Source organism: Macaca mulatta, chromosome 2, assembly GCF_049350105.2.
Source record: "Macaca mulatta isolate MMU2019108-1 chromosome 2, T2T-MMU8v2.0, whole genome shotgun sequence".
Lineage (NCBI taxonomy): Eukaryota > Metazoa > Chordata > Mammalia > Primates > Cercopithecidae > Macaca > Macaca mulatta.
The window spans coordinates 189,280,792-189,308,688 of NC_133407.1; the positions used below are offsets into that span (position 1 = coordinate 189,280,792).

Consider the following 27,897-nt stretch of genomic DNA (forward strand, 5'->3'; position numbering starts at 1 on the left):
GTAACCATTTTCATTCGTGTTTAGTTCATCCTCCCATTATTTCTTTTTGAAAATATAAACAAGCATATGGAGAAAATGGTATTTTAAGGACCATAATTTGGGCACTATAGATATTCAATGCTATTGACTGTTTATGTATTTGTGTATATATACAATATTTATATCTACCCTTCCTTTCTTCCTAAAAGTTAGCGTATTTTATATATATATATATATATATATATATATATATTCTTACGCAGCATGCTTTTAACAGAAAGGTAAATTTTGAAAGTACCCTGAAGCAGTATAACAAAATCTTCATTATTTTTTATAATTGCAAAATGCTTCCCTTTGAATGTTTCATTATTTACTCAGCCAGTTCTATGCTGAAGGACTTTTGTGTTTCCAGTGTATTGTTTTTACAAAGAGTGCTATAAAAAGTAGGTGTGCAAAGGAGTTATTTCTTATTTTGAGTACAGATTCCAGGAAGTAGAACTATTAAAACAAAGAATAAATATAAATGTGATTGCCCGGGCGTGGTGGCTCCATCTATAATCCCAGAACTTTGGGAGGCTGAGGCAGGTGGATCACCTGAGGTCAGGAGTTCGAGACTAGCCTGGCAAACATGGTAAAACCCCATTTCTACAAAAAAATTAGCTGTAATCCCAGCTACTCAGGGGCCTCAGGCAGCAGAATTGCTTGAACTCAGGAGGCAGAGGTTGCAGTAAGCCAAGATCATACCACTGCACTCCAGCCTGGGCTACAAGAACGAGACTCCTTCTCAAAAAATAAAAATAAAAATAAAAATAAAAATTATATATATATATATACACATACATACATATATATATAAAAAAATGATTTTGATAGATACAGCAATGTCCTTCTTGCCCTCAAACAGTAACAAGTCAGGTAGAAAAAAATGGGTCTGAAATTTGGTAGTACAAGAGAGATTTTCATTTCTAATTCTTCCTATAAACATTTCCCTCTGGTATAAATTAATTTTGAGTTGTTATATTGACAAAATAAATGATTTAACATATATTGCTGGATAACTTTAGTTCTATATAAAATTTATGTTAAAATAAAAACAGCAGGCATAATAAAAAGTAACAAAAAAAAAAATTAAAAGTAAAGTGGGATGAATGGTTTACAGACATGAGCTCTTTCCTGGATGTTTCCCTTCTGAAATTCTATGATTTTATGAGCTAAGCTCTTATGGGACTTCCTAAAATAGGACAGATTTCAACCATGTTAAAGTAAATGGAATAAAAAAAGCCTTTACACCAAGCTTCTTTTCATTCCTATTTAATTCTATATTTTTAGCAAGTTTTGATATCTATAGAAAAGAAAGTAACCTTTGTTTAAATACAAATCCTTTTTCTTAGAATAATATATTACATATATAACGTACGACTAAATTTGCAGATCCAATGCCAAATACTCTACGTAGGCAGTTTAACGAGGACTTCCTGTTACCAACTAGCTGCAATGAAAATGATCTTCCTTTAATCTAAAGAACAGGCATCTAACAGGCAGAACCGGATTCTCCAGGTGTGAAGTAAGCAATCTATTTTCACTTGCTATTAACAGCAAAAGTACAACTTTATCTCTTATTTGACTTCATTATTTGGCTTTCAATTAACAACATGAAAACTATACAGAAATTAGCCTGTGCCCTATAAGATAGAGATTTAGATAATTTGCTCAAAACATTACATGAGATGTTCCGATTTTCTCTCAAAGGCAGGACTCCAACACGGCAGGTGGAAAACCAACAAAAGGAAGAAGACAGAAAGGTAAATAAACGACTCTTTTTTGTACCTTTTAATATGAGGTATCCATAGACTGAAATCTGGTTATGCTGGTACATTTAAAAATCGCTCAACAAATAATGAGGGTTACTTGTTTTACTCAGATTTGGACAGGGGTACCGGTAGCTGATTTGTTCACATATATTACTGACATGCTGACTGGGATCTGGGTATAAAGCTCTTGAAAACAGACTACTGTAATAAAAATCAACTTCAGAGAAAAGAAAAATTTTTTAAGTCTTTTAAAAAGTAAGTTCTCATTTTAGAAATACTAGAAAGTCAGATGTAAAAACAAATCTAAAATTATTTCTTTTATAGACACTATGAATGTGCTTACTTCAGAGAACATTTTTATATTTAACTCTGAAAAGCAGCTTATACCCAAATTTGACACATACATATAACCTTAAAAATCTGAGATAATTTGCTATAATGGTCTTAATTGCTTCATTGTTGTTTACTAGACTCTCCTAAAATTTAAAAAATTAGAAAATAATCTTGTGAAAGGGCTACCATAAAATATCGAAGTACTTACTAACCTTTATAATATTTCAATTAGTACATTAAAAATACTTAAGTTACACCATTTAACATAAGGGTTACCATTTAATTGATAGCTTGAAAAATTTAAATCAGCATCATTTAAATACAACCTATGTAGATAGGTTAGATACTTTCAAAGTTATAATTGTTACTATGTTAGAATTTAATAAACATTCCATTTCAAATCAAAATAATAATGACTTTTTTATGTATTTTTAAAGTGGACTTGAGAATTGGCCATATAATACCTAGAACACATTATCTTCATAGCTATGCAGTTTTAAATGTAATATAAAAATCATTTTATGTATGTACAGGTTACTTAAATCAGATAAAAGTTCAAAAATTATACAAGTCTTATATTTAAACAAAATGATCTTAATATGTTGTTAATTCAGTAACTTATTTACACTAAATAAAAAGTAGGAAAAAAGCATTGAAAGCTTATATTGCAAAAAAAAGAGTCAGATAATTCAAAATTAGACAATATATGCAATTTGTATTTTTTTTAGTTTTTAGAAACTACTATTTGGCCCTCACTTTAGCAGTCAAAGAGGTTAACATTACAGTAAGATCCTCTGCTTTCACTTGCACTAGAAAAATGTTGCAAGTTGACTTCATATACAAAAGCAACAGAATATTCTGTTTTCTCTTGGGTAAAAACTGGTCACATTTCTTGAAATGTTTTATTTAATCATTACAATCACTATCAAAAGAAATGGCCTACTTTTAAAAAAATCTATAAATACACTAAGTATCTATCCCAGGGCATATTTCTTAAAGTACTAGGTAATTTTTACTCATGTTTCTGTTTCTAGGGATTTTCAGTGTCTGTAATAGGGCAGAGAACCTTGTGTTTGAGTTGAGTCGTACCAGTTTACTTTTCTATTTCCCAGAACAAGTTGTCAAAGCTGATTATCACACATACGAGTTATTGTTCTTTCTTTTTTAAATATAATGTTTAAGTTCACAGATATAGTTCTTGCTAGTAAAATCCAAAACTATAAAGCAATGCTGTAAGTTAAACATAATAAAAGATGATTCATATTTGTATGTAATTCTTCCAATGTAATAAATTTAAGGTACAGAATAGACTGCATAAAATAGTAATTTCATCAATTTCACCTAGTCTAAGCAATTAAATGATTTCACAACTAGGAGCTTCATATTTTATGCTTATATGATTCCCGTTCTTGCATGTTTTAAATTCTAATATGCATGTTTGTCTTACTTTGCCTAGTATTCTAATTAATGAAGATATAAGATCAATAAATTGGATAGTTATACATATAGTTATGAGTATGTAACTACTAGAAAATGCAATTTATATATAGCATATAAACAGATCTGAGTACCTATCTTAAGTCAATTTCTACACAGATGAACAAGGATTCAGGGAAACATTCTCAATTATGTTAATTCTGTAAAGGTAAGCAACTATGACTTCAGTCAAAATGCACAGATACAGAAGTTACTCCCTCTTTCTGTAAACATACAGAATTTGATGTAATCATAAGTTTAAAAAAGACAAATTTTAAAACAACATCACTAAATTTTAGAACAAAAAAGAGAAGTTTTCAGGTGCCAGAAATGATGAGGAAACATACTTAAAGCCAAAATGAAGAGTAGTAATTAAACCTAATTCCACTGGGCAAACACTTTACCTTAAAGCTGAGGTTTAGAGTTTGCTGCATTACAGGGAACTAAAACTGAGCTTCCTAGATGAAGCAGTTAACTAGGAATAATACAACATAATCTGTATACAAAGACAGGAATAACTCTGTTGACTCACCCAGGATTATAGCAGGAAGTGAGATCCACTTAGGCTACAAAAATCACTAGAGAAAAATAAGGCCTACATTCTCCTACCTGTGCTATAAAGAGCAAACTCCATGGGGCGTTGGTAGTCACAATCAAAAAAATAGCCTCAATGTATCCATAATTTATCAGGACACTTAGAGCATTCTTGTATAACTCCTCAATGAAGCTAGGCTACTGACGAATTTCACTAAATACACTTGCCCACCTTTAACAGAGTGGCCACCAGTCAGTGACCACAGCAAACATAGGAAATTACTCCTAAGAAACTAGAAATAACCTAATTATGTAAAGGATCTTTCACATAAATATTCTCTAAATGTTCAAAAGAAATACAGGCATAGGATTCATTAACCAAGACAAACACAGTATAACCTTTATAGCTCACTTTAAACATCATTTCCATAATATGCATGCCATGATGTATAACACTGAAAGGAAACCCGATTCTATTTCCATGTTTTGCCTTGAATATCAATAATGTATACAGATCTAAAAAGAAAGCAGGATATTTTCTTGTTTTTTGCTTGTAAATTTGTTAAGATTAATAAATACAAAGGACATATTAATATATTTTAAAGGGCTCCTTAAAGTACCTTTTATTCAAATATAAAAGTGTGGTGCTTGTTCAGGGAATATTACATGAATAAAAATCCAGGAAAAAACAACCTTTATACAGGTCAGACTCCAATATCCTGCTTTCCAAAATCAGTGGCAGTAAAATACACCTTCTCAAAGGCACTTCACAGGAAAATTTACCTTCCCAAAGGCCTGTGTACACTGTGCTCCAATATCAATTTGAAATATCGTCTATTTCTTAAAATATTTTAAAACTATGATGCTTTAGAAAAAAGCTTTTGATTACTTTATTTCTAATTTTTTAAAAAAGAGGCTGGGTAGGCCGGGCGCAGTGGCTCACGCCTGTAATCCCAGCACTTTGGGAGGCCGAGGCGGGCGGATCACAAGGTCAGGAGATCGAGACCACGGTGAAACCCCGTCTCTACTAAAAAAAAAATACAAAAAAAATTAGCCGGGCATGGTTGTGGGCGCCTGTAGTCCCAGCTACTCGGGAGGCTGAGGCAGGAGAATGGCGTGAACCCGGGAGGCGGAGCTTGCAGTGAGCCGAGATCGCGCCACTGCACTCCAGCCTGGGCGACAGAGCGAGACTCCGTCTCAAAAAAAAAAAAAAAAAAAAAAAAAAGAGGCTGGGTATACTGGCTCACGCCTATAATCCCAGCACTTTAGGAGGTTGAGGCGGGAAGACTGCTTGAGCCCAGGAGTTCGAGATCAGCCTGGGCAACATAGCGAGACCTCATCTTTACAAAAAATTTTTAAAAAATCAGCCAAGCACAGTGGCATGCAACTTTAGTCCCAGCTACTCGGGAGGCTGAGTGGGAAGGATCGCTTGAGTCTGGGAGGTAGAGGCTGCAGTGAGCCGCAATTGAGCCACTGTACTCTAGCCTGGGTGATAGAGTGAGATGGTATCTCAAAAACAAAACAAAGCAACACACCCAGAAAAGGAGAAAGATCTTTCCAGTCATAAAACCATTCGAGGGAGTTGTTTCAGGATTTGTTCCAAACCATGCAATCAAGGAGAAAGTTCAAGACGTAGTTCTTGAGGAATGTGAAAATTAAAGATTGTTAAAAGCTACTGAGCCATTGTATAAATATAGGACTTAATTTTCATGAATACAAAATCAAAATCTTTTGTTTGATGCCACTTTCTCTTTCTCTCTCCTCTGAGCTTCTAACACTGTTACTCTTTCTTTTTTAGGGGTGCAAGTCAGTTAAAAAAAAATAATGCAGCAACTAGCACTTCAGCTATATATGCTGTAGCTTTAAGAATTCATAGTCAAGGTAGAAGGATCTCTTGAGGCTAGGAGTTCAAGACCAGCCTGGACAACAAAGTGAGATCCTTTCTCTATTAATTTATTAATTAATTTTTAAAAAATAATTCATAGTGACAAGCTAGTATAAGAGATCTGGTTAGATGACTATGACTTGAATCAGAAGAAAATATAAGAATCCCAATCTCCATATAGTACCAAAGATAAAATTCACTATTTCTTAGAGAGACTTTCTGTAAACATAAGTCTGTGAGATCCAAATTATTTTTCTTCTTTTATAGTGTAAAGTGATCAGTTTGGTCTGATTATATTAAAGAGCCTAATAAAGCTTCAAACAACAACATTACTTTAGAAACTATACGCTATATTATCTCCTGCTGAAGTTTTTCTTTTAAATAGATATAGTATGTATATTAGTAACATAACACAGTATTTGATATAGATAAACGTTATTTGTGTGTATTTCACTAGGATAACCAATTTCTACTAAATACACAATAGGGAAGAAAACAGATTCGCAATCAAGTAGACATGCCTAAACGAAGCCTCTGCCACCTTTCAATTGTGTGGCCTTAAGCAAGTCACTTTAAAACTCCCCTTATTTGGACACTGCTTTTCTTGGACTGGACTGCTTCTTTAATTTTCTTAATGTCTGAAAGGCCACGAAAATAATACAAAGAAAATGGAGAAAATAAAGTTATTAAAGAAATTATTTTTAAAAAAGCAAGTCCCTAAATACATGAGTTTGTAGGTTGAAAAGACCAACTAAATGTTTACCAAATAAATGCATCAAGACCTACCCCAGATCACATTATTATGAAATTTCAGAACACCAGGAATATGAAAAGAAAAAGTCAAGAATTTCATGAAAGGAAATATAAAACCCAGTCTACAAAATATCAGAAAACAGAGGGCAGAATATTCAGGGGTAACAAAACTAGAAGACGTAGTAACAAAACTTTCAAAATTTTGAGGGAATATAATTTCAAACTGAAAATTTTATCTAAAGAAAATATAGTATTCAAGTATAGGACACAATAAAAATATTTTCAGTAATGCAAATTATCATTGCATTTATATTTTGAAAAGAAGCTATAGTACGCTCCCAAATCAAGGAGATAAACCAAGAAAGGTGAGGAACTGGAAATCAAAAAGAGAGAACAGACAAGAGGAAAAGAAAATTCTAACACAATCAGATTACATTAGAAGTTCCAGGAAAGGAGCCTCAAAAGATGAATAAAATGAAATAAAACAAAACTATATACAGTCTATATTTAAATATGTCAAGAAGATATTTTCAATTCACTTCAGCTTTAGAATGAATTAGTGATGCATATGTACAAAATTAAGCAGGTGAAAAACTTTGGTAATTAATATTTTTTTAAAAAATTTAAATGTTATATGTTTCTTGATCTATGTGATAGTTACATGGATGTATTTACTTTGTGAAAAATCATCATAATATACCTTTATGTTTTGGGGACTTTCTGTATATGTACAAATACGTCAACAAGAAGTTTTCTTAAATATATTCATCTTCTATCTCTATCCATTGAAAAAACTTAGAAATAATTTAAAAAATTATTTGAGAAAGGAAATATAGCCACAGTACCTTAGGTGACTCACATATAAATAGTATTTGGGTAGTCATAATAATGTAAACACAAAATATTGATTAACCAAAATTTGTGATATAACTGTATTAAAAGGGTAAAGCTGAGGGAGGATGGGGGTATGAGAGAAGATTAAATCTACATCTTCCATAGAAGAAATTCAATATAATAACTAAAACCAAAAAAGGAGCCAGGTGTGGTGGCTCACGCCTGTAATCCCAGCACTTTGGGAGGCTGAGGCGGGTGGATCACTTGAGGTCAGGAGTTCAAGACCAGCTGGCCAACATGGCGAAACCCCGTCTTTATTAAAAATACAATAAATAGCTGGGCGTGGTGGCAGGAGCCTGTAATTTCAGACACTCAGGAGGCTGAGGCAGGAGAATCACTTGAACCTGGGAGGAGGAAGTTGCAGTGAACTGAGATCACATCATTGCACTCCAGCCTGGGCAACAAGAGCAAAACTCTGTCTCAAAAAAAATGAAATAAAATAAAATAAAACTGAAGAAGCAAAAATACCTACACATGCAAATTACCTAGAAATAGGAGTTTAGACGCAACATGTAGCTAAGGAGCTGAAAATGACTGCCTTTATGACTGCCTTTAAGGAATGGAGAATTGGAAAGGGGATGTGGTAGGGAAGGCAAGGGTCAGATATATATCTTTAGAAGCCTTGACATGACTTGATTTGTTAACCTGTGTACATGCATTATTAATTTGAGGGAAAAATAACATTTTTAAAAAGCTTATTTAAAAAGTTTATGGCTACATTAAATGTGACATGATATCTTCAACACTTTGGGGAATAATTTATTTTCAGCATCAATATGGTAATACTAGAAAGAGCTTATAGATAAGGAAGTCATAAATACCACTAAACCAAAAAATGAACACTAGGAAGCTACACAAGATAAATCACTAAGCCAACTTACTTTAATGTCAAATTTTCTCTATACTGAAAAGAAGACTAGTTCTTATCAGATGTATGTAATAAAACATGGATGATAATTCTGCTTTCACAAAGTTGCCACATGGTAAAAAGTTTCCACAATTAATTCCCAATAGTTTTATGTGTCTTTAAGTATCCGTATCAGGATAATTATCAAATATTTTACACAATATTTGGCCAGGAATGGTGGTTCATGCCTGTAATCCCAGCACTTTGGGAGGCTGAGGCGGGCAGATCACTTGAGGTCAGGAGTTCAAGACCATTATGGCCAACATGGTGAAACCTTGTCTCTACTAAAAATACAAAAATTAGCTGGGCATGGTGATGGGCACCTGTAATCTCAGGCACTCGGGAGGCTGACGCAGGAGAATCGCTTTGAACCCAGGAGGTGGAGATTGCAGTGAGCTGAGATCATGACACTGCACTCCAGCCTGAGTGACAGAGCAAGACCATCTCAAAATATACATATATTATATAATATTAAACACAAAAGAAAAAAACAACTTTTTAACACCTAAAATTGGCATTCTTTCTATATTACCTTCTAATATTCCTCCTGACTAATCTTCCTTTCATAATTTTTCCAGCTCTAGTATCATTCATAGCTTATTTTTTTCCTTGGATCTTACAAAAACACTAGCTTTGGTTAGCTCTACTCTGAAGGTGGAGAAACTGTTCCTTGCCAGTAAAGTAAAATATAGACAATAAAAATATGCAGAGGAAGAGGGGTATGGAATCTCTTTCCAGCTTAGTCCCCTATTATAAATTGTACTGACTGAACTTTTTTACCTTTACTGTAGCAAATCAGTGGCAAAAACAAAACACTACCAGCTATTTGAATTAAATATTTAAAATAGGTAAAATAAATAGTAGAATGCTCTAAGTGCATTTCAGCAACAAAAACTTGCTCTTAAATATTTCCCACCAATACTTAAAATGCTCAGCAATATAGTTATGTGGCAATAAAGTAATGTACCAAATGTTTCTGAATAAACTTTTAATATCTATAAAACACCTTTCTCTGACAAAAACAGATTTCAAGGTCTTATCCCTTGTGAGGCTCTTTTCCCAACCACTTAACTGACCTAATTGCCTCTTTTCAGAACTCACCCTAGACGATCTCTCTAACACCACTGAAAAAGCTTCACAGCATAGTAAAGCTATGCTATACTATGGTAAAGTTACTATGCTCTAGTATGCTATAGTATAGTAACACATACTCTGCTATAGTAAAGAGTTGAGTCCTTCAAACTATACTGCCAGAATCTGAATCTCAACTCTACCACTAGCTGACAACATGGTTCAATTACTAAAGCTGAGATCTTAATTTCATTATCTATAGAATAGAGATCATGACAATACTTGTTCTTATAAGAACATACAACACACTTAGAACAGTGCCTGGCACATATTAAGAGCTCAAGTAAATCTAAGATATCAAGATCTCAACATAAGAACTCAAGTAAATATAAGACTCATCAGGTGTTGGGAAAGAATAAAGACCCTCTACTTTCTCCTCCAAATATTAACTCTATGAGGTACCAGAATGAATAAAAACCCTTGACTTCATGGAGTTAATATTGGGAGGAGAAAGTAGACAATTAAGTTAACATAAATAAGTAAAATATATGGTATGTTAAATAGTGAAAAATGCTAAGAAAAACAAAGCTGGGAAGGGCCAGAGAGTTGAGAGAAGGTATAGTCCAAGATAGGGTGACCAAGAACATCCTAACTCAGAGAGTGACATTTCAGTAAGGACTGGGTTGGAGAAATATGTCACATACTACATGGGAAAGAACACTTCAAATAGAAGAGAAGGCAAGTGCCAAGGCCCTAAAGCCAGATGGTGCCAGATTTGTGTGAGAACCGCAAGGACAGTGAGACTGAAGCAGAGCAAGGGAGAGTTGTAGGAGATGAGGTCAGAGGGGTGACAGGAGGGTGAAGTCATTGTGGAGCTTTGTAGGCTGTAGTTTTTCCTCTAAGAGATAATGCCAAAGGAGGATTTTAGGCACAGAAGTGACATGGTCTGACCTACATTTTAACTCTGAATTCTGTGTTAAGACCAAAGGTTTGTGGTGGGGGCAGTTTGGGGGTAGTTGGTACAAAAAGGAAAGAAGGAGAACACTTAGGAGACTACTGTGACGATCAAGATGAAAAGTAACAGGGACTTGGCTGGGCGCAGTGGCTCATGCTTATAATCCCAGCACTTTGGGAGTCTGAGAGGGGTGGATCATGAGGTCAGAAGTTGAAGACCAGCCTTAGCAATATGGTGAAACCCTATCTCTACTAAAAATACAAAAATTAGCCAGGCGTGGTGGCGCGTGCCTGTAGTCCCAGCTACTTGGGAGGCTGAGGCAGAAGGATTGAACCCGGCAGATGGAGGTTGCAGTGAGCCAAGATTGTGCCACTGCACTCCAGCCTAGGAAACAAAGCAAGACTCTGTCTCAAAAATAAAAAATAAAAATAACAGGGACTTGAACCAGGGAGATGGTAAGAGGTGGCTAGATCCAAATACATTTTGAAAGAGATGTTGACAAGACTTGCTATGTTTGCATATGAACTGTAGGGGGGAAAAAAAAAAGTCAAGAATGACTTCCAGCCAGGCATGGTGGCTCATGCGTATAATCCCAGCACTTTGGGAGGCCGAAGAGGGTGGATCACCTAAGATCAGGAGTTTGTGACCAACCCGGCCAACATGGTGAAACCCTGTCACTAATAAAAATACAAAAATTAGCCGGGCGTAGTGGCACATGCCTGTAGTCTCAGCCACTTGGGAGGCTGAGGCGGGAGAATCACTTGAACCTGGAAGGCGGAGGTTGCAGTGAGCCGAGACTGTGCCACTGCGCTCCAGCCTGGGGGACAGAGCCAGACTCGGTCTCAAAAAACTAACAAACAAAAAGAGACTTCCGAGTCTCTGGTCTGAGCAACTGAAAAAACAAGAGTGGCCAGAAGAGAGATGGGGCAATTTATGGGTTCAGAGGAAGATTATGAGCTCATTTTGGACAGAGGCATTAAATGCAGCTGTCAGGTAGGTAGTTCTTTAAGAGCAACCTAGACTGGAGATACAAATTTGGGTCATCAGCTTATGAACAGCATTTAATGCCTTGAGACTAAAAAATGATGGATAAAAATAAGACTGAGTCTAAATTCTTCCAATATTTACAGGTGGGGGAGATAAGGAGTGGCCAGGAAAAAGAAAATAGTGATAAAGGAAGAGCCAAAAAGGTAAGGGAAAAAACCAGGAGAAATACTTTTCTTCAAAGTGTTTCAAGAAAAGATTGTGTTCAGTGCTGATGGGTTAAACTCATCAAGTCCTATTGCTTCTACTTCCAAAAACAAATCCTAATGGTTCCCATTTACTCCATCTCTATCATTCAAGTCTCTTCTGTGAACTACTCCCACCCACTCCCCAGGAAACTATTCTCTATATAGAAAGCAACTACATCTTTTAAAAATATAAATCAGGGCCAGGCATGGTGGCTCATGCCTGTGATCTTAGCACTCTGGGAGGACAAGGTGGACAGATGGCTTGAGCCCAGGAGTTCAAGACCAGCCTGGACAACATAGGGACACCTTGTTTCAGTTTTAAAAAATTTTAAATTACATATCAAAAAGAAAAAAATATATACAAATCACGTCAATATCCTATTTATCTTTTAACTGTCTTCTACTGCACCTAGAATAAAATCTAAACTCCTTCCTTTGGCCCACAAGCCCTTTATGATGTGGTCCATGCCTACCTTTCTACTTCATTCTTCCCATGTTACTATTCTCATTCCTTTCTATCTACATTCACTTTGTTCTTATGCAGTAATTCTGTTCCTAAAACATATCGGTCTCATTCACTGCCTTGGCACCCCAACTCCTATACCTAGAATATACTCCCTTGGCTCTTCATCTGCCTGGCTTCTCAACATTTAGTCTCACATCTCAAATATCTGCTTAGAGAGACCCTGCCTGATTATTGTATCAAAACCTAAAATTATCCCATTTATCTTTTAAATTGTATATTGTCCTTCTCACCCTAAATTATAAATTCCTCAAGGACAGGAGGAATTTATATACTTTATATACTTATATAACTGTAAATTAAATATATACTACAGCATTTAAAACTTTACATATAGTAGACTTCCATGATTATTTCACAAAATACCAGTCCTTTAAAACCAAAGGAATATTACCAGGACATTGGTTTAACCTTTTACCCAAAACAGGCATCATTTCTGTAACATGCCTGATGGGAGTCATCATTCAAGAACATCTTGAAAATCTCCAGTGATGGCAAACTCAGCACCTCATGAAGCAGCTCATTTCATCTTGGGAAAGCAGTATTTGTTTGAAAAGTCTTCTTTACAAATTGAATCAAACCTCTTTCCATGTAATTTCCACCCACTGCCCTTTGGAGTTATGCCAAGTAAGTCTAATCCCACTTGCATATACAGATCTTTGTGTTTTAGAAGATAGTCATATACACACCCTATATCTTCTCTTTTACGGGACAAATATTACCATTTGTTTCAATGAGTCTCCATTTGGCATGGTTTTCAAATCTCATCCTTTCCATGCTAGTTTGGTAATTCCTAATTTATGAATTTCCATCTCAAAATATGCTCAGAAGTTCATAGAGTTCCCCTTACCCTTGCAATTTGCTCTGAATAGCATAGAGTCGGCAGAGTTTAGTTTATCCATACATCAGACTATTATTTATAAAAGCATAATGACTATTCTGATAGTTCTGATAGAAAGCTTAATTAGCCTGGGTAGGTGGCTCACACCTGTAATCCCAGCACTTTGGGAGGCCAAGGTGGGCGGATCACGAGGTCAGGAGTTAGAGACCCACCTGGCCAATATGGTGAAACACCGTCTCTACTAAAAATACAAAAAAATTAGCTGGGCGTGGTGGCAGGTGCCTGTAATCCCAGCTACTCAGGAGGCTGAGGCAGGAGAATCACTTAAACCCGAGAGGTAGAAGTTGCAGTGAGTGAGCAGAGGTCGCACCATTGCATGCCAGCAAGACTCACAGAGCAAGACTCCATCTCCAAAAAAAAAAAAAACCTTACTTAATTAAAATCTCCAATACTTTCATAGACACTATTGTGAACCCAAGGGTCTTCTACTCTGTAGATATGAAAATATTTTTCTTATAGCTAGATGAAATATTTTAAATCTATTCCTGTTAAATATATTTGTTATTTTTACTATAAAGTTCCACACTATTTTAATCTTTGAATCCCTACCCTGTACTTCAACATACTAAAGATTCCTCCAAATTTTATACCATCTACACATTTGTTAAGTATGCCTCCTATGACAACATCCAGATTAATAAAAATATTTCCATAAACATATCAAACACTGAGTCCTACAGCATAACAGCATCACATTCAGAGACTTTTTTTTTTCTGGTTGATATTAATATTATATGTGGTCCAATGAGCTATTTGTACTCCCTAACAGCCTCTTCTTATCTTCAAAAATGTCAAGAAAGACATTTCTAAAATCAAGATGCTCTGTGATAATAGTATTTTACTGCTTCTTAATCCCTTCATTTTATATATATGTATGTCATTTCATGTATATCTATATCATTAAATATAAGTTAGGTACATCAATTTGATTCTTATGGATAACTACCAACACAGCATGTGATAAGTGTCAATATTATTATTACTCCCAAAATAAGATTTTATATAAATATATTCTCATGTTTATAAAAGTATCACCTAATACAAATCGATATAAATTTTGTTCTAAGACAGTCTGGATATCTTTGCAAAAGAATGTTAAGAATGAGAAATCAGCATAATCAAACCAATGTTTTCATATATATGCAACAGTTAGAAAAAACACTATGCCAAGTAATATGTTAATTCAGAGGCTTCGGAAAACTTAAAATAAATTCAATATTATCCATATAGCTTAACGTTCTCATATAAAATCTGTACTGTCATTACAATGGTTTTAACTGAATGACGCATATTTAGCAAACCGAGTATTTTTTAATATTACATTGGCCAAATTAACTGGAAACACTATCTTGAGTAACAAAGGCACTTTCGGCATCTGAAGATTAATCCTATAAGTTGAAGGTATAGTCAAAAGCATTCTTTATTTAAAAAAAAAACTATCATGTGACAGATATTATGACCCTGAAGAACTTACTTTTGGCCAACTGTGTCTGCATCACTGCTTTCTCGGCTATTGCACACAACTAAATGGCACTCACATGCAAAGTAACTTACAGATTATTTTATATTACTTTCCCTATTTAAATGGCTTTTATGAGGAAACTCATGGATGTTTCTAATTTTTTAACCTCATTCGAGAAAACTAGGAGAATTTTTGCTGGGATATAGACAGTTATGTGAAGTCAACTGCTATTGGGGAAAAATATCAAATTTCTACTTGTTCAATACAAAAATGTTTGCTTCTTAGGAGGAAAGGGAAGATGAAAGACCGACTACAAGAACTAAAGCAGAGAACAAAGGAAATTGAACTCTCTAGAGACAGTCATGTACCAACTACAGAAACAGAGGAGCAAGGGGTGTTTCTGCAGCAAGCTGTTATTTATGAAAGAGAGCCTGTAGCTGAGAGACACCTACATGAAATCCAAAAACTACAGGAAAGTATTAACAATTTGGCAGACAATGTTCAAAAATTTGGGCAGCAGCAGAAAAGTCTGGTGGCTTCAATGAGAAGGTTTAGTCTACTTAAGAGAGAGTCTACCATTACAAAGGAGGTAAAAATCCAGGCAGAATACATCAACAGAAGTTTGAATGATTTAGTTAAAGAAGTTAAAAAGTCAGAGGTTGAAAATGGTCCATCATCAGTGGTCACAAGGATACTTAAATCTCAGCATGCTTCAATGTTCCGCCATTTTCAGCAAATCATGTTTACCTACAATGATACAATAGCAGCAAAGCAAGAGAAGTGCAAGACATTTATTTTGCGTCAGCTTGATGTTGCTGGAAAAGAGATGTCTGAAGAAGAAGTAAATGATATGCTTCATCAAGGAAAATGGGAAGTTTTTAATGAAAGCTTACTTACAGAAATCAATATCACTAAAGCACAACTTTCAGAGATTGAACAGAGACACAAGGAACTTGTTAATCTAGAGAACCAAATAAAGGATTTAAGGGATCTTTTCATTCAGATATCTCTTTTAGTAGAAGAGCAAGGAGAGAGCATCAACAATATTGAAATGACAGTGAATAGTACAAAAGAGTATGTTAATAATACTAAAGAGAAATTTGGACTAGCTGTAAAATACAAAAAAAGAAATCCTTGCAGAGTACTGTGTTGTTGGTGCTGTCCATGCTGTAGCTCAAAATAAAGAAGCTATTTTAAAACTTTTTCCAGCTTTAGGGTAAAAGATAGCTCATATTTCAGTGTCTTGTATTGTTTTTCTTCATCTTGTGGATCCATTCACATACCTTTCAGCACTGTCAAGTTGTAATTTTCCCCTTTAACCCTAATCCACTAAAATTACAGAAACTTCTGTAGCCAGTTACATAAAACACGCTTTTATTTAATTAAAGTAAAAAAAAATACGGTTACCATCAACTCACAAATTAACTATTGAAAAGGAGATGAATAATCTTAAGTCTTCTGGTCAGGTATCAAGCTCTATATTATACATTTTTCTCATCTGTTAAGTAGTAATGACTACCTAGGCAATCCAATTGGCTGATTTGAGAATATTTTAATAGTTAAGAATCATGCTACAATAAAGCTAAACCAAACTAGAACCTTTATCAAATCTTTTCTCTTTTTTTTTGAGACAGAGTTTCACTCTGTCATCCAGGCTGGAGTGCAGTGGCATGATCCTGGCTCACTGCAATCCCCACCTCCTGGGTTCAAGCGATTCTCGTGCCTTAGCCTCCCAAGTAGCTGGGATTACCGGTGTGCACCACCACACTCAGCTAATTTTTGTATTTTTTAGTAGGGGGCGGGGGATTGCCATGTTGGCGAGGCTGGTCTCAAATTCCTGACCTTCAGTGATCCGCCCCGCTGGGCCTCCCAAAGTGTTGGAATTACAGGCGTGAGACACCACGCCCGGCCCTTTATCAAATCTTTTATCCTCAGAAGGTAACTTAACTCAATGTCAACAGATCAGAGAAAACTCAACCATGTACTTAAAGAATCTAATTAGTAAGTGGGAGCTGAATCTAGCTTAAGGAATAAGAAGATGAGTTAAGGTATTGCTTTCTTGAACTTGGGTCCATACAGGGCAATGTATTACAGATTGGCAGATAAAGTCAAATTAAAGGCAACCATATTCTTGAATATTTTGCCATGACTTCAGGAGAATGCTATACTATACTATGAGTTAGGGATACAGTCTAAATTCACACAACACAGGGATAGAGTTTTGCAACTCACATTCTAGTGGAGAAAGCAGAGTAACAAATACAAACATTAGATAATGTTAAGTTCTGGACAGACTTAAAAGGGCAATGAGATAACACAGAGACTATCATGGGGTGCTTCTTTAGATTGGGTAATCAGTGAAGACCTTTCTGAAAGGTGAAATTTAAGTGAAGATCTGAATGAGTACCAGGGAGGGTATAATTCCAGGCATAGGAAACAATTAGTACAAAGACTCTGAGGTGGGTCTGACTAACTCTATGCAAAGAAAAATAACAATCCAGCTAGCGCATAATCAGAAAAGAGCAGTGAGATACGAGATGAGGTTAAGAAAGGTAAGGGCTAGATTTAAGGTTTTGTAAGCCATGGAAAGAAGTCTGAAGTTTACACAAGTGTAATCAAGACAAGGCTCTCAGATTGTTCTAGACCTGATAGTAATATTATATAATTTACAATTGAAAAATCATTCTATCTACTGTATGAAGAATGGGTTAGAATGGATTTGGGGGAGGTGAGTAGAAGACAAGCACATAGGTATAGAAAACAATCAGAAAGTTAATACAGTAGGAAGAAATGATGGAGGCTTGGACTAGGATGGTAGAGAAGGTGGTGATGATGGCAGCAGCAACAGTAATACTAAAGAGGAATAAAGTATTCGCAATATCCTAGTCACTGTTCCAATTATTTCAGAGTAGATAAAGTATGAAGTAGACACTATTTTTACAATTTTACCAACATGAACACTGAGGTGCAACAAAATTAACCTGTTCCAGGTCACAGAAACTGCATATAGTGAACGGGATATGAACCCAGGCAGTCTGACTCCAGAACCAGCTCTTAACCATTCTCTTACTATAAACTATATAGTGGTGGTAGAAAAAGTTAGATTAACTTCTGATAGACTTAAAAGGTAGAATTATAGGATACAGATTAGATGACGATGCCATTTACTGAGATGGGAAAAGACAGAGACGAAGGTTTCAGAATTGGCCACGACAAGGAAATCAAAGACGCTATTTTGGTCAAGAGAGTCTGAAGTGACTATTCAAAGGTCCAAGTGGAGGTTTTTAGGATATTAGCTATATCAGTAGGAGGGCTTGAGATATGTCAGGACCAGAAGTACAGAGTTGGGTCATTTGAGTAAATAAATGGTATGTAAGGTGGTATGAAAAATATGTGGATGTAAAAAACTGGAAGTGCAGAAAAAGGCCTGGAGTATTTCAAAATTTAGACTCAAAGCAGAAGAGGAGTTAATAAAAGAAACGAACTGAAACTGTCAATGAGGTATAAGGAAAACCAATGCAAAAGGAGAGTTTAAAGAAGGAAAAATGTGAAGAAACAATCAATTTTAGGGAAAATAAGAGCAGTAAAATAACAATAGATTTGGCAGCACGAAGACAATTACTGACTCCAAGAAGAACAGTTTCAAGGAATTACAGAAATAGAAGCACAAATGGAGTCTGCTGAGGAAAGAATGTGACATGAAGAAATGCAGCAGCCACTACAGGCAACTCTTTCCAGAAGTTTGAATAAGGTACTATAAAAAGTAATCAATAGTTAGAGAGATATGTAGAGTGAAAGGATTCCACTATACTTCCAGGCAAGAAACAGGAAAGCACATTCTGCTGACAGGAAAGATCCAGAGAGAGAAACTCCTCACATAAGAAAGGGAAGGGATACTATTATACAAAAGCAGAAAGAGGTAGAATATGAAGCACCTGGACTTGGGTAGGAAGAGAAACCCTTCTTCCACACTACAGAAGAAAAGGCAGGGTTTAGGAATAAAAGCAGACAGTTGAGTAAATGTGGTAGTCGGAAACATGAGAATATTCTTGTGTGATGGTTTCTATTTCCTTAAAGAACTCAGGCAAAAACTGAAAGCACAGTGGGGTTAAGGGAGAAGAGACAGAGAGGACAAGGAGGGAAACTGTCATTTTGAGAGAACAACAAACATTCTAAGATAAGAAGATAATCAGGCAGTCATAATAACTTTAATATGAATCCAGCCATCACAGTCATGTATTACTTTTTTTTTTTTTTTTTTTTGAGGCGGAGTCTCGCTCTGTCGCCCAGGCTGGAGTGCAGTGGCGCGATCTCGGCTCACTGCAAGCTCCGCCTCCCGGGTTCCCGCCATTCTCCTGCCTCAGCCTCCCGAGTAGCTGGGACTACAGGCGCCGCCACCACGCCCGGCTAATTTTTTTGTATTTTTAGTGGAGACGGGGTTTCATTGTGTTAGCCAGGATGGTCTCGATCTCCTGACCTCGTGATCCGCCCGTCTCGGCCTCCCAAAGTGCTGGGATTACAGGCTTGAGCCACCGCGCCCGGCCCATGTATTACTAATCTATCAATGTTTGGCATTTGTGTGCTAACATAGAATGTGTAGGTGACTGGGTCTGACCAAGACGGTGGCTTTTCCAGGTATGTACGATGAAGGAAAATATGTCAAGAGAGGTTGGGGTATTTGAAATGACTGAATTTATATATGTAAAATATGTATTTCATAAACAATACAAAATAATTTTTAATTTATAAAATATCACAAAATTGAAGAGCTTTCTATTGTGTCAATTATCAAGCATCGCTAGAGAAAAAGATGTTTCATGTATCTCAGCTTCAAATGTTTGAGAAACATTATAAAAAGGGATAAATTTAAAAGATTATAAACTCCACAGCTGACTAGTGATAGATGTCTCTCTGTTGTTCCTTCTAAACATTTTTCTACAGCCTTAGTGATACATGTTTATAATTGTTACTAAATTGTTTATTATGAAAACTGATAATATTAAGTACTATTTAATATTCGTTAGTATAATTACATCCAGATGAATTTGTAAAATAGTTTTCTTTCAGCATTTTATATTAGAACATACTGCTTTTAAAGCAAGACTTAAGCACACAAAATAAATCATCACAAAGCAATGTATCAGAAACCGTTTTCATTGTTCTGTTTTCAAAACAATTAGTATCACCTTACACAAAACAGATAACATGATAACTTAATTAGTTGTAGCATTTTGTGTATTTTATATACACACTTAATAGGCACTAAAAGTAGTTATTTTTTCTTAAAATAATAACCTTAAAGGGAAAAAATTCTTAAAATAGGTGAAGGCAAAATATTGCAATACTGAAGCATGCAATAATAAAAATAAAAATTACTATAAGCACTAAAGCTCATACTCATAACTACCAAACTGTGCCATTTTCTGTAATTACAAGCTTCAAAGAGCTTGAATTCGTAAAATGAAATATTTTGAAACTGGTTCTCCTAATTCATCTACACCTGGACACAGTATATTATCAATAACAATATTCATATCCACCATCGCATTTACAGAACACTAGTGAAATACTGTAATAGAGGCTTGAAAGGCTTTAAATGCATTATTTGGAATTCACATAACAAGACAGGTATTATAATCCCTATTTACAAGTGCAGACATAAAAGCTTAGAAAGATTAAATAACCTATTTAGGGCCTTTCTGACTCACACCTTCTCCTACACCAGTAGTTGTCAATTTTTGCTATGAATCAGAATGATCTGGAGAGCATGTGTGGGAAAAAAACCCCAAAGTACATCTGGTCTCACTGTCAAAAATTTTGAAGGTCTAAGCTGATGCTGATGCAGGTGGTATGGACAATATCTTGCTGCCTAGTAACACTGCCAAAGAGTTTTTTTCTGTGTTATTTTGTTTTTAACTAGATTGAAGTGATAGGGGCGGCAGGGATGGGGACCTCTGTAGGCTCCCAGTGCTTAAATTACCTACAAAATCAATCAGCTGAGAAGCTTTACTGTAAATTACAGTTGCTATGAAGGTGAACGTCGTTAAGAGACAAAAGGACACATTCAATAAGGACATCTGGAGATGAGTCAACATATAAGTAAACGACATTAATGAAGATGACAGTGTGGTAAGGCTCCACTGAAAGGGGAGAAATCTTAAGCCAATAGGCCTTATAAATTCAATAAGTAGGAGTTTCAGAGGGTGAAATTAGTAAATTAGGGGGCTCACCACTCTATCTAAGGATCAACTGATTATGTGACATAGGCAGACCATAATTGCATATTTATAGGTCTCCAGCATTCTAAAACAGGGCTCGGATTCTCTATTATTTAGACGTCTAACATAATAAAAGTACGTTTGATTCAATTTCTGATAACTGTATTAGGATAATCATAACCTATCTAACTTCTCCTGGGTACTTACAATAAGGAATATTACTAAAAGAAACTTGCCAACTAACATTATGCTGTAATACTGCCTAGAAGGAAGGTGAGTCAGATAAGCATATAAAGGTTGGAAACAAACAAAACAAAATCTCATGTTGAAAAAGTAATAATTAAAGCCTGGCTATTGTTTCTCCTAATATGGAAACTCACTGACAGGGTTTTCAATCTTTTTAGTCGCAAACTTCTTTAGGATCTGCTCACAAGAAAAAAGCACATACACTTGGGATTGTGTGTACGATTGCAGAGGGTCTTGGGAAACCACTCATGGTGCAAAGACCCTGGGTCAAGAATATCTACCTGTCTGTCTGTCTGTCTGTCTCATGTATTTGTACTGCTCCTTGAAGAGGAGGGCTACCCATAGGCAGTGTGCCCAGAGTAGCCAAGAAACTTTTTCATTGGAATATTCATAACATCCAGTAAGATCAAATCAGAGATATTATGTTGTCTGCCTCAAGTGAAACTCTATACATGTATCGCTTTTTTTTGTTGTAATCATTCAATTTGTGAAGACTGGCCAAAAGTTAAGTTAGTTCATGTAACTCCACAGAATGGCAGGCAGTGTGTAATGAGAAAAGTGGCACCTTCCAGCAGTTCGAGAATGCTAACACAACTAGAATTGTTATTATCCTACAAGAAAATTTTAGCCTGTGCCTCTCCAGGATTACCCTGGTTAAAAGCATTAGGGAATTCAACTATAAAAAGAAAGGGTAATTTTTTATCTCTCTGAGGCCAACTTTTAAGACTCCACAGGTACTAGCAAGAGGGGGTGTAGAAAGAGCATGTGCCTTCTTATGACATCAGTGTAACCCTGGACTGCTGAAAATTTCAACAGATTAAGCTGTTTAAAACACCTCGCAGCTCAGTTTATTCCTCAGGTAATCAACAAATCATGCCTTGTACTATTAACGGAAAATGTCTATACTGGATGTTGAGCTTAAAATTTGGGATTACTGCTGCTTTCTGCACTATTTATAAAGTTGCAAAACCTGTTTACTTTTTCTCTTGGAAAGGCCTTCTTTGTCAAGACTACCTAGTTTGAAGGTTTTTTGTTTGCATTTTTAAAAAAAAATCTCAAGGGCCAGCCAGATTGATTAAGCTCTAAATAGTTAAGCTGGGGGTGGGGAGCAGGCAAGAGTAGATAACATAATTCATACCTTACAGCACAGGCTAAAGTTAATTTCTAAATAGTTGATGTGAGAGAAAAAGGATTTTGTAGGTTAATATGATTACAAAGCATAATGTTTGCATGGCATTTATTTTTACTCTCTTTAAAAGGAATGCATATCATTTTTAATTTTTTTTGAAATTGTTTCTGGTTCATGCCACTCTACACAGCTGAATACAAAGAATTAGAATATTTTACAGCTACTTTTATTATAGAAGAGGCATTTAAGCCCAAAGAAGTAAAGTTACTTATCACCAAATTCACAGTAGCTCTTAGAATCCAGGTTCCAGACTCTGTCTCCTCCCTAAACTAATGATTTTTCAACTTTTCACCACTTATTTCAGAAGATTTTAATTAACATATTATGCTGATTAATAAATGCTATATAACTGCCAAAAAGAACTTCTGAGCTAATAAAACAAAGAAGCCTAGTGATATTCTGATTCTGACTTTTCAAGAAAAACTTCCAGTCTGTGACATCAAGTAAAATCTGGCTGATACGGTTTACTTCTGTGTCCCCACCCAAATCTCATCTTGAATTGTACTCTCATAATTCTGTGTTGTGGGAGGGACTGGTGGGAGACGATTTCAATCATGGGGGCAGTTTCCCCCATACTGCTGTCATGGTAGTGTATAAGCCACACGAGATCTGATGGTTTTATCAGGGGTTTCTGCTTCTGCATCTTCCTCATTTTCTCTCGCCACCACCATGTAAGAACTGCCTTTTGCCTCCCGCCATGATTCTGAGGTCTTCTCAGTCATGTGGAACTGTAAGTCCAATTCAACCTCTTTTTTTTCCCAGTCTTGGGTATGACTTTATCGGCAGCAGGAAAACAGACTGAGACACTGGCCAAGGCCTGACTTGCCATCACACATGCTGTCAGGCTTGTGTGTAGGAACAAGTAGAGAAGAACTAAAGATTGTCATAACCTGCTACTGTAGTCATCCACTCTACTTCCCACAAATAACATGTCAATTTGTAATTTTGTGATTATAGAAAAGATTCTTAATCTTTAGATTAATTTCTTTCTATTAAATGAATCTTTTCAGAGGTCTGTTGTTTTCTGCTTGCTTGTTATTGGGGGTAGGAGGACAAAGTTATCCAAGCATTAAAATGACTTCTAAGAGGCACTGTGCGTAAGTTATCTCAACTAGTTTAGGCTCAGATAAGGCGCAGGCAGAAGAAATTAGATGCTGTAAATGTATTTGGCATATGAGTGGTCCAGATGTCTGTGGGCAGTAAGGAGGAAGCTGTGTGCAACAAAGAGAACTGCCACCTGACTCTAATACAGGTATCCCCTCCTGCTACCCTTCCACAGCCCCCATCCCCTAGCACTGAGCTTAGCACTGTTCTGCTGAACATCTTTCCTACTTATTATACAGCAGATCTGTCAGTGCCAGACCCATTATGCGCTAGACATTATTTCTAGTCGCAGGGGTTATATTAGTTTTAAAAAAAAAGAATTTCTAATATGCATGGAGCTATGAAAGGAACTTGGAAGGACTTTAAGCTAAGAAGTAGTAAAATTATCAAAATTGTATTTTTAAAAGTCTCATATTCTTTACATATTCTTGTATTGTTTCACTGGTCATCACAAGCATGTACCAGTTTTGTAATTTGAAAAATAACAAATAAAGAAAAGAACTGCTGGCAATGTAAAGGAGAGCTTGGAGGGCAGGCAAGACTGGCAGTTAGAGACTGGTTAAGGGACTGTTCCTATCAGCAACACAGGTGATTAGAGAAGAGGAATTGAAGACAGGTAACACTAAAGGGAAAAGGAGTAGTAAAGAGATTGAAAAGACAGTAATATCAATATGAGAAATTAATTGCAAGTCAGAGAAAAAAAGGTAAACAGGAGAACTTTCAAATATGGGGCTTAGGCAGACATTCGAGAGGTGTTTATAAACATATTTAAAAAAAAAGCAGGATACAAAATTTTATTTATTTATTTATTTATTTATTTGTTTGTTTGTTTGTTTGTTTTGAGACAAAGTCTTGCTCTGTCACCCAGGCTAGAGTGCAGTGGCGTGATCTTGGCTCACTGCAATCTACACCTCCCGGGTTTCAAGCAATTCCCCTGCCTCAGCCTCCTGAGTAGCTGGGACTACAGGTATGCACGCCAGCTAACTTTTTGTATTTTTAGTAGAGACGGAGTTTCACCATGTCAGCCAGGATGGTCTCCATCTCCTGACCTCGTGATCCGCCCACCTTGGCCTCCCAAAGTGCTGGGATTACAGGCATGAGCCACCGTGCCTGGCCCAAAATTGTATTTATTATATGAATACTGTATACATTACATGTCTCATAAATATATATGCATAGGAAATTCATCAACATGCTAACAGTGGCTGGCTCTGGATGGTAAGTCAATCAAGTTTTTAAATATTCTTTTCCACATATGTACAACTATTAAATATCAATAAAAATACATATAAGGCCGGGCGCGGTGGCTCAAGCCTGTAATCCCAGCACTTTGGGAGGCCGAGACGGGCGGATCACGAGGTCAGGAGATCGAGACCATCCTGGCTAACACGGTGAAACCCCGTCTCTACTAAAAAATACAAAAAAACTAGCCGGGCGAGGTGGCGGGCGCCTGTAGTCCCAGCTACTCGGGAGGCTGAGGCAGGAGAATGGCGTGAACCCAGGAGGCGGAGCTTGCAGTGAGCCGAGATCGGGCCACTGCACTCCAGTATGGGCAAGAGTGCCAGACTCCACCTCAAAAAAAAAAAAAAATACATATAAAAAAACTTTTCCCTATATCTTTGAAATTTATTAAGAATGTGTACTTTTGTGTACATTTTGTATATTTTTGAACCACATTCCTTCCAAAAAGCAGTTTCCCTTTGGTAATAAAACTCTATGATTGTAAAACTCCTATGAGAAAATCTGGTCAAATGGCAAACCATTCTATATTTCATAAACATATTACACTGTCCATAATTAATTCTTCTATCTTTGTAAACTCTCACTAACTATGCGTTTATAATGGTGAACCAATCACAGTAGTTGTGTATTTTCTTTTCTATTCAGGAAATTCACCAGCTGAGAGAGGTGACAGAATTGAAAGCAAATATCTTGTTGTTATTTGATTACCCAGTAATCACTGTAGTCACTTAACAACTGGATACCCCTACTTTGAGCCGTTTCCACAGATATCTGCATGACTGCCTCCCTCACTTCAAATGTCAGCTTCTCAATAAGGCCTATTAGGATTATCCTAATTATAAGAGCAACATGTCCTTATCATCACTACTACCATAGGCTTTCTGATATTCTTTTACTTGTTTCATTGTTTTCAATTCACTTATGATCTAATATATAATGTAACTTACTAATTCTATTTAGTGTATATCTCACCTCCTAGAATGTAAGCTCCTGAGGTCTAACTTGGATTTTTGTTATTCTTATTCCCAAACACATCCCCAACCCCAGAGCTATGCTTGGCAAATAGTAGATGCTCAAAGAAGTATTTGTTGAATTAATGCATGTATTAATGAATAAATCTATAAAAGAGTAAATGAAAAAAATTAAATGACTAGTTTTTAAAAAGTACATAATATTGTTTTACAAATAACCACCATTAATATTTTTTACTTTAGATATCACTAATTCCCTGCTTAAACATTTGTAAATACCAATTTAGCCTATGTGGTTCAGCAAAGTTCTCTCTTCATACATATCCCTGTTAAAAGTTTTCCTTTAGATTCAATAAACATGAGAATTACTTATACAAATCAAATAACTTCTCTAATATATAAAAATTTAAAACTATAAACTTTACCAATAATCATATAATACAGTTTTAACTTTTGCAATCAGAGCTTCCAAATCACCTCATTTAAAAATGTTCATTTACTACTGAAGACCACGGAGAAACTCTACAATTTTTCATCTAACCACATGAGAGGTTGATTTTTTTTTTTTAATCCTTAATAGTGAACCATAACAAGGGAAAAGGAACAAGAAGGCAAGGGCAAACATTTAGTTTACTCCAAGTTAAAGAGCAATTTAAACTACTTTCAGTTTGCTATGCCTCATGGCTATAGCACCATCTACTGTTTACTATGCATAAATGCTATGAGGGCTGCTAGGACAAGAGTCCTTTGTCACTTCATTTTCAAAAAATGTTCACCCACATGGAGGCAATCATGTAAGTGTATGTCTAATTTGATAACAATCACATGTCCAATATGGAAATGTAGAAGTGAAAACTGAGAAACCTTTGTGGTATTAGAAAAATAAACCATTTACATAACTCTGAAACAATAATACTCTTTAAGAAAAAAAGGACAAAAGCAAAACACAAATTATTAAAAGGGAAAAAAATAAGAGATATTTTAGAACCTTGTTAATGGAATATTTCAAAATGCAAAATTCTATAAAAAGTAAACTATCACATAAAACAATGAGTTTATATTTGAATATCTAAGATATCCACTTTTAAGAATTCTATATAGCCTTAGCCCTTTTTCCCTACAGACAGCATTACAAGGCCTCAGTAAATTAACAACTCCCAGTTAATTACATACATTTTAGTATACTAAAGCATGACTATTTTAGCTTATTCAGTAGTCTGTAACAGGTAAATTTCTTTAGTGGCCAATGCCACCGTCCCTACATTTACAATGCTAACATTACTTACACCAATATAGGTTTTCCCGATATCCTAGGATGTCTTAGCATTTCTGACATAGCCTCTTTTGTCTCTTCCATTCTCTCTTCATCACTGGAATCCACAACAAATATTACCCCATAGGATTCAGCATAGTAATTCTTCCAGATTCCCCGAATCCTTATTCCACCTCCCAAGTCAAAGATGGTGACTTCAAACTTTCCTTGTCTAAGGTTAATTTTTGAAAATCCAACAGTAGGAGCTACATCTTCAGGGTATTCTGTTTCAAATGATACAAAAAAAAAAAAAAAAAAAAGAAAATCTTTAGACTTTAATTGATAACATTAATTTTTCAACTAAAATTTTAGCACCAAGTGAAGTATTTAGCATTCACTGACAGAATAAACATTATATGGAAGCATACTGGTCTGGGGACAGGCCAGAATATCAAACTAGAAATTTTACTCCATGCAGATAGGAATCTTTCTTTCTCCTGATATAAAACCCACACTTAGCATATAGTAGGTACTTAATAAGTAGCTGCTGAATTAATAAATGAGTAAACTGTCTTGCCTTTAAGGTTATTTACTATCCAAGTTACAAACAATAAAAATGTCAACCTTTCAATACCACAGCTATCCCTAGGGGCTGTTAAAACATCTGTGGAGTTATAAAGAAAACCATGAACACTTAGAGAATAGAAGAGTTTAGAAGAATCAAAGAATGAGAGAAGCTATAAAAATAAGATCGCTGTTTTTTAATTAGCTGAATTAAAGCTATATTTGCAATAAAGAGACGTTTAAGGGCAGCTTACAACAAAAAGTAGATTTCATTCTTTCTATAGGAACATATTTTGGAAAACATAAAGAAGATACAGGATGTATATGAACTGTCAAGGAGTGATAATGACAATAAGAGATTTAAAAGATACCTGAGGATCTTAAAAGACATCATA

The 27,897-nt window shown here is 35.6% G+C and overlaps 2 protein-coding genes across 10 annotated transcripts in view; one reads left to right on the plus strand and one right to left on the minus strand.

Annotated features, from left to right (window-relative positions):
• ARL13B (ADP ribosylation factor like GTPase 13B) overlaps nucleotides 1-27,897 on the minus strand; it is a 71,976-nt gene that overhangs the window by 21,966 nt on the left and 22,113 nt on the right. For 4 of the 6 annotated variants that reach the window (XM_015129235.3, XM_077994053.1, XM_015129222.3 and 1 more), the window contains one exon: nucleotides 26,973-27,222. The exons of the other annotated variants lie outside the window; for them this stretch is intronic. In XM_015129235.3, the coding sequence (XP_014984721.1) occupies nucleotides 26,973-27,043 (71 nt within the window). In that variant the 5' untranslated portion in view covers nucleotides 27,044-27,222. The remainder of the gene's footprint in view (nucleotides 1-26,972; nucleotides 27,223-27,897) is intronic. 6 annotated transcript variants of the gene reach the window in all.
• On the plus strand, nucleotides 1,405-15,954 carry STX19 (syntaxin 19). 4 transcript variants are annotated; one of them, XR_013414451.1, is made up of 4 exons: nucleotides 1,408-1,543; nucleotides 1,729-1,781; nucleotides 11,729-11,788; nucleotides 12,781-13,342. XR_013414451.1 is itself a non-coding variant. In XM_015129257.3 (4 exons), the coding sequence occupies exon 4, from the start codon at nucleotides 15,015-15,017 to the stop codon at nucleotides 15,897-15,899; it is 885 nt and encodes a 294-aa protein (XP_014984743.1). In that variant the 5' UTR covers nucleotides 1,412-1,543; nucleotides 1,729-1,781; nucleotides 11,729-11,788; nucleotides 15,002-15,014; the 3' UTR covers nucleotides 15,900-15,954. The 4 variants fall into 4 exon arrangements, 3 of the variants coding, with proteins under 3 accessions (XP_077850187.1, XP_014984743.1, XP_077850186.1); XM_015129257.3 differs by lacking the exon at nucleotides 12,781-13,342 and adding an exon at nucleotides 15,002-15,954 and having other exon boundaries at nucleotides 1,412-1,543; XM_077994061.1 differs by lacking the exons at nucleotides 11,729-11,788; nucleotides 12,781-13,342 and adding an exon at nucleotides 15,002-15,954 and having other exon boundaries at nucleotides 1,405-1,543.

Coding starts and splice junctions, on each gene's coding strand:
- STX19 (XM_077994060.1), top strand. CDS start 1,702: ATGAGATGTTCCGATTTTCTCTCAAAGGCAGGACTCCAACACGGCAGG. Junction 1,782..15,001: donor AAAAGGAAGAAGACAGAAAG/GTAAATAAACGA, acceptor TTTGCTTCTTAG/GAGGAAAGGGAAGATGAAAG.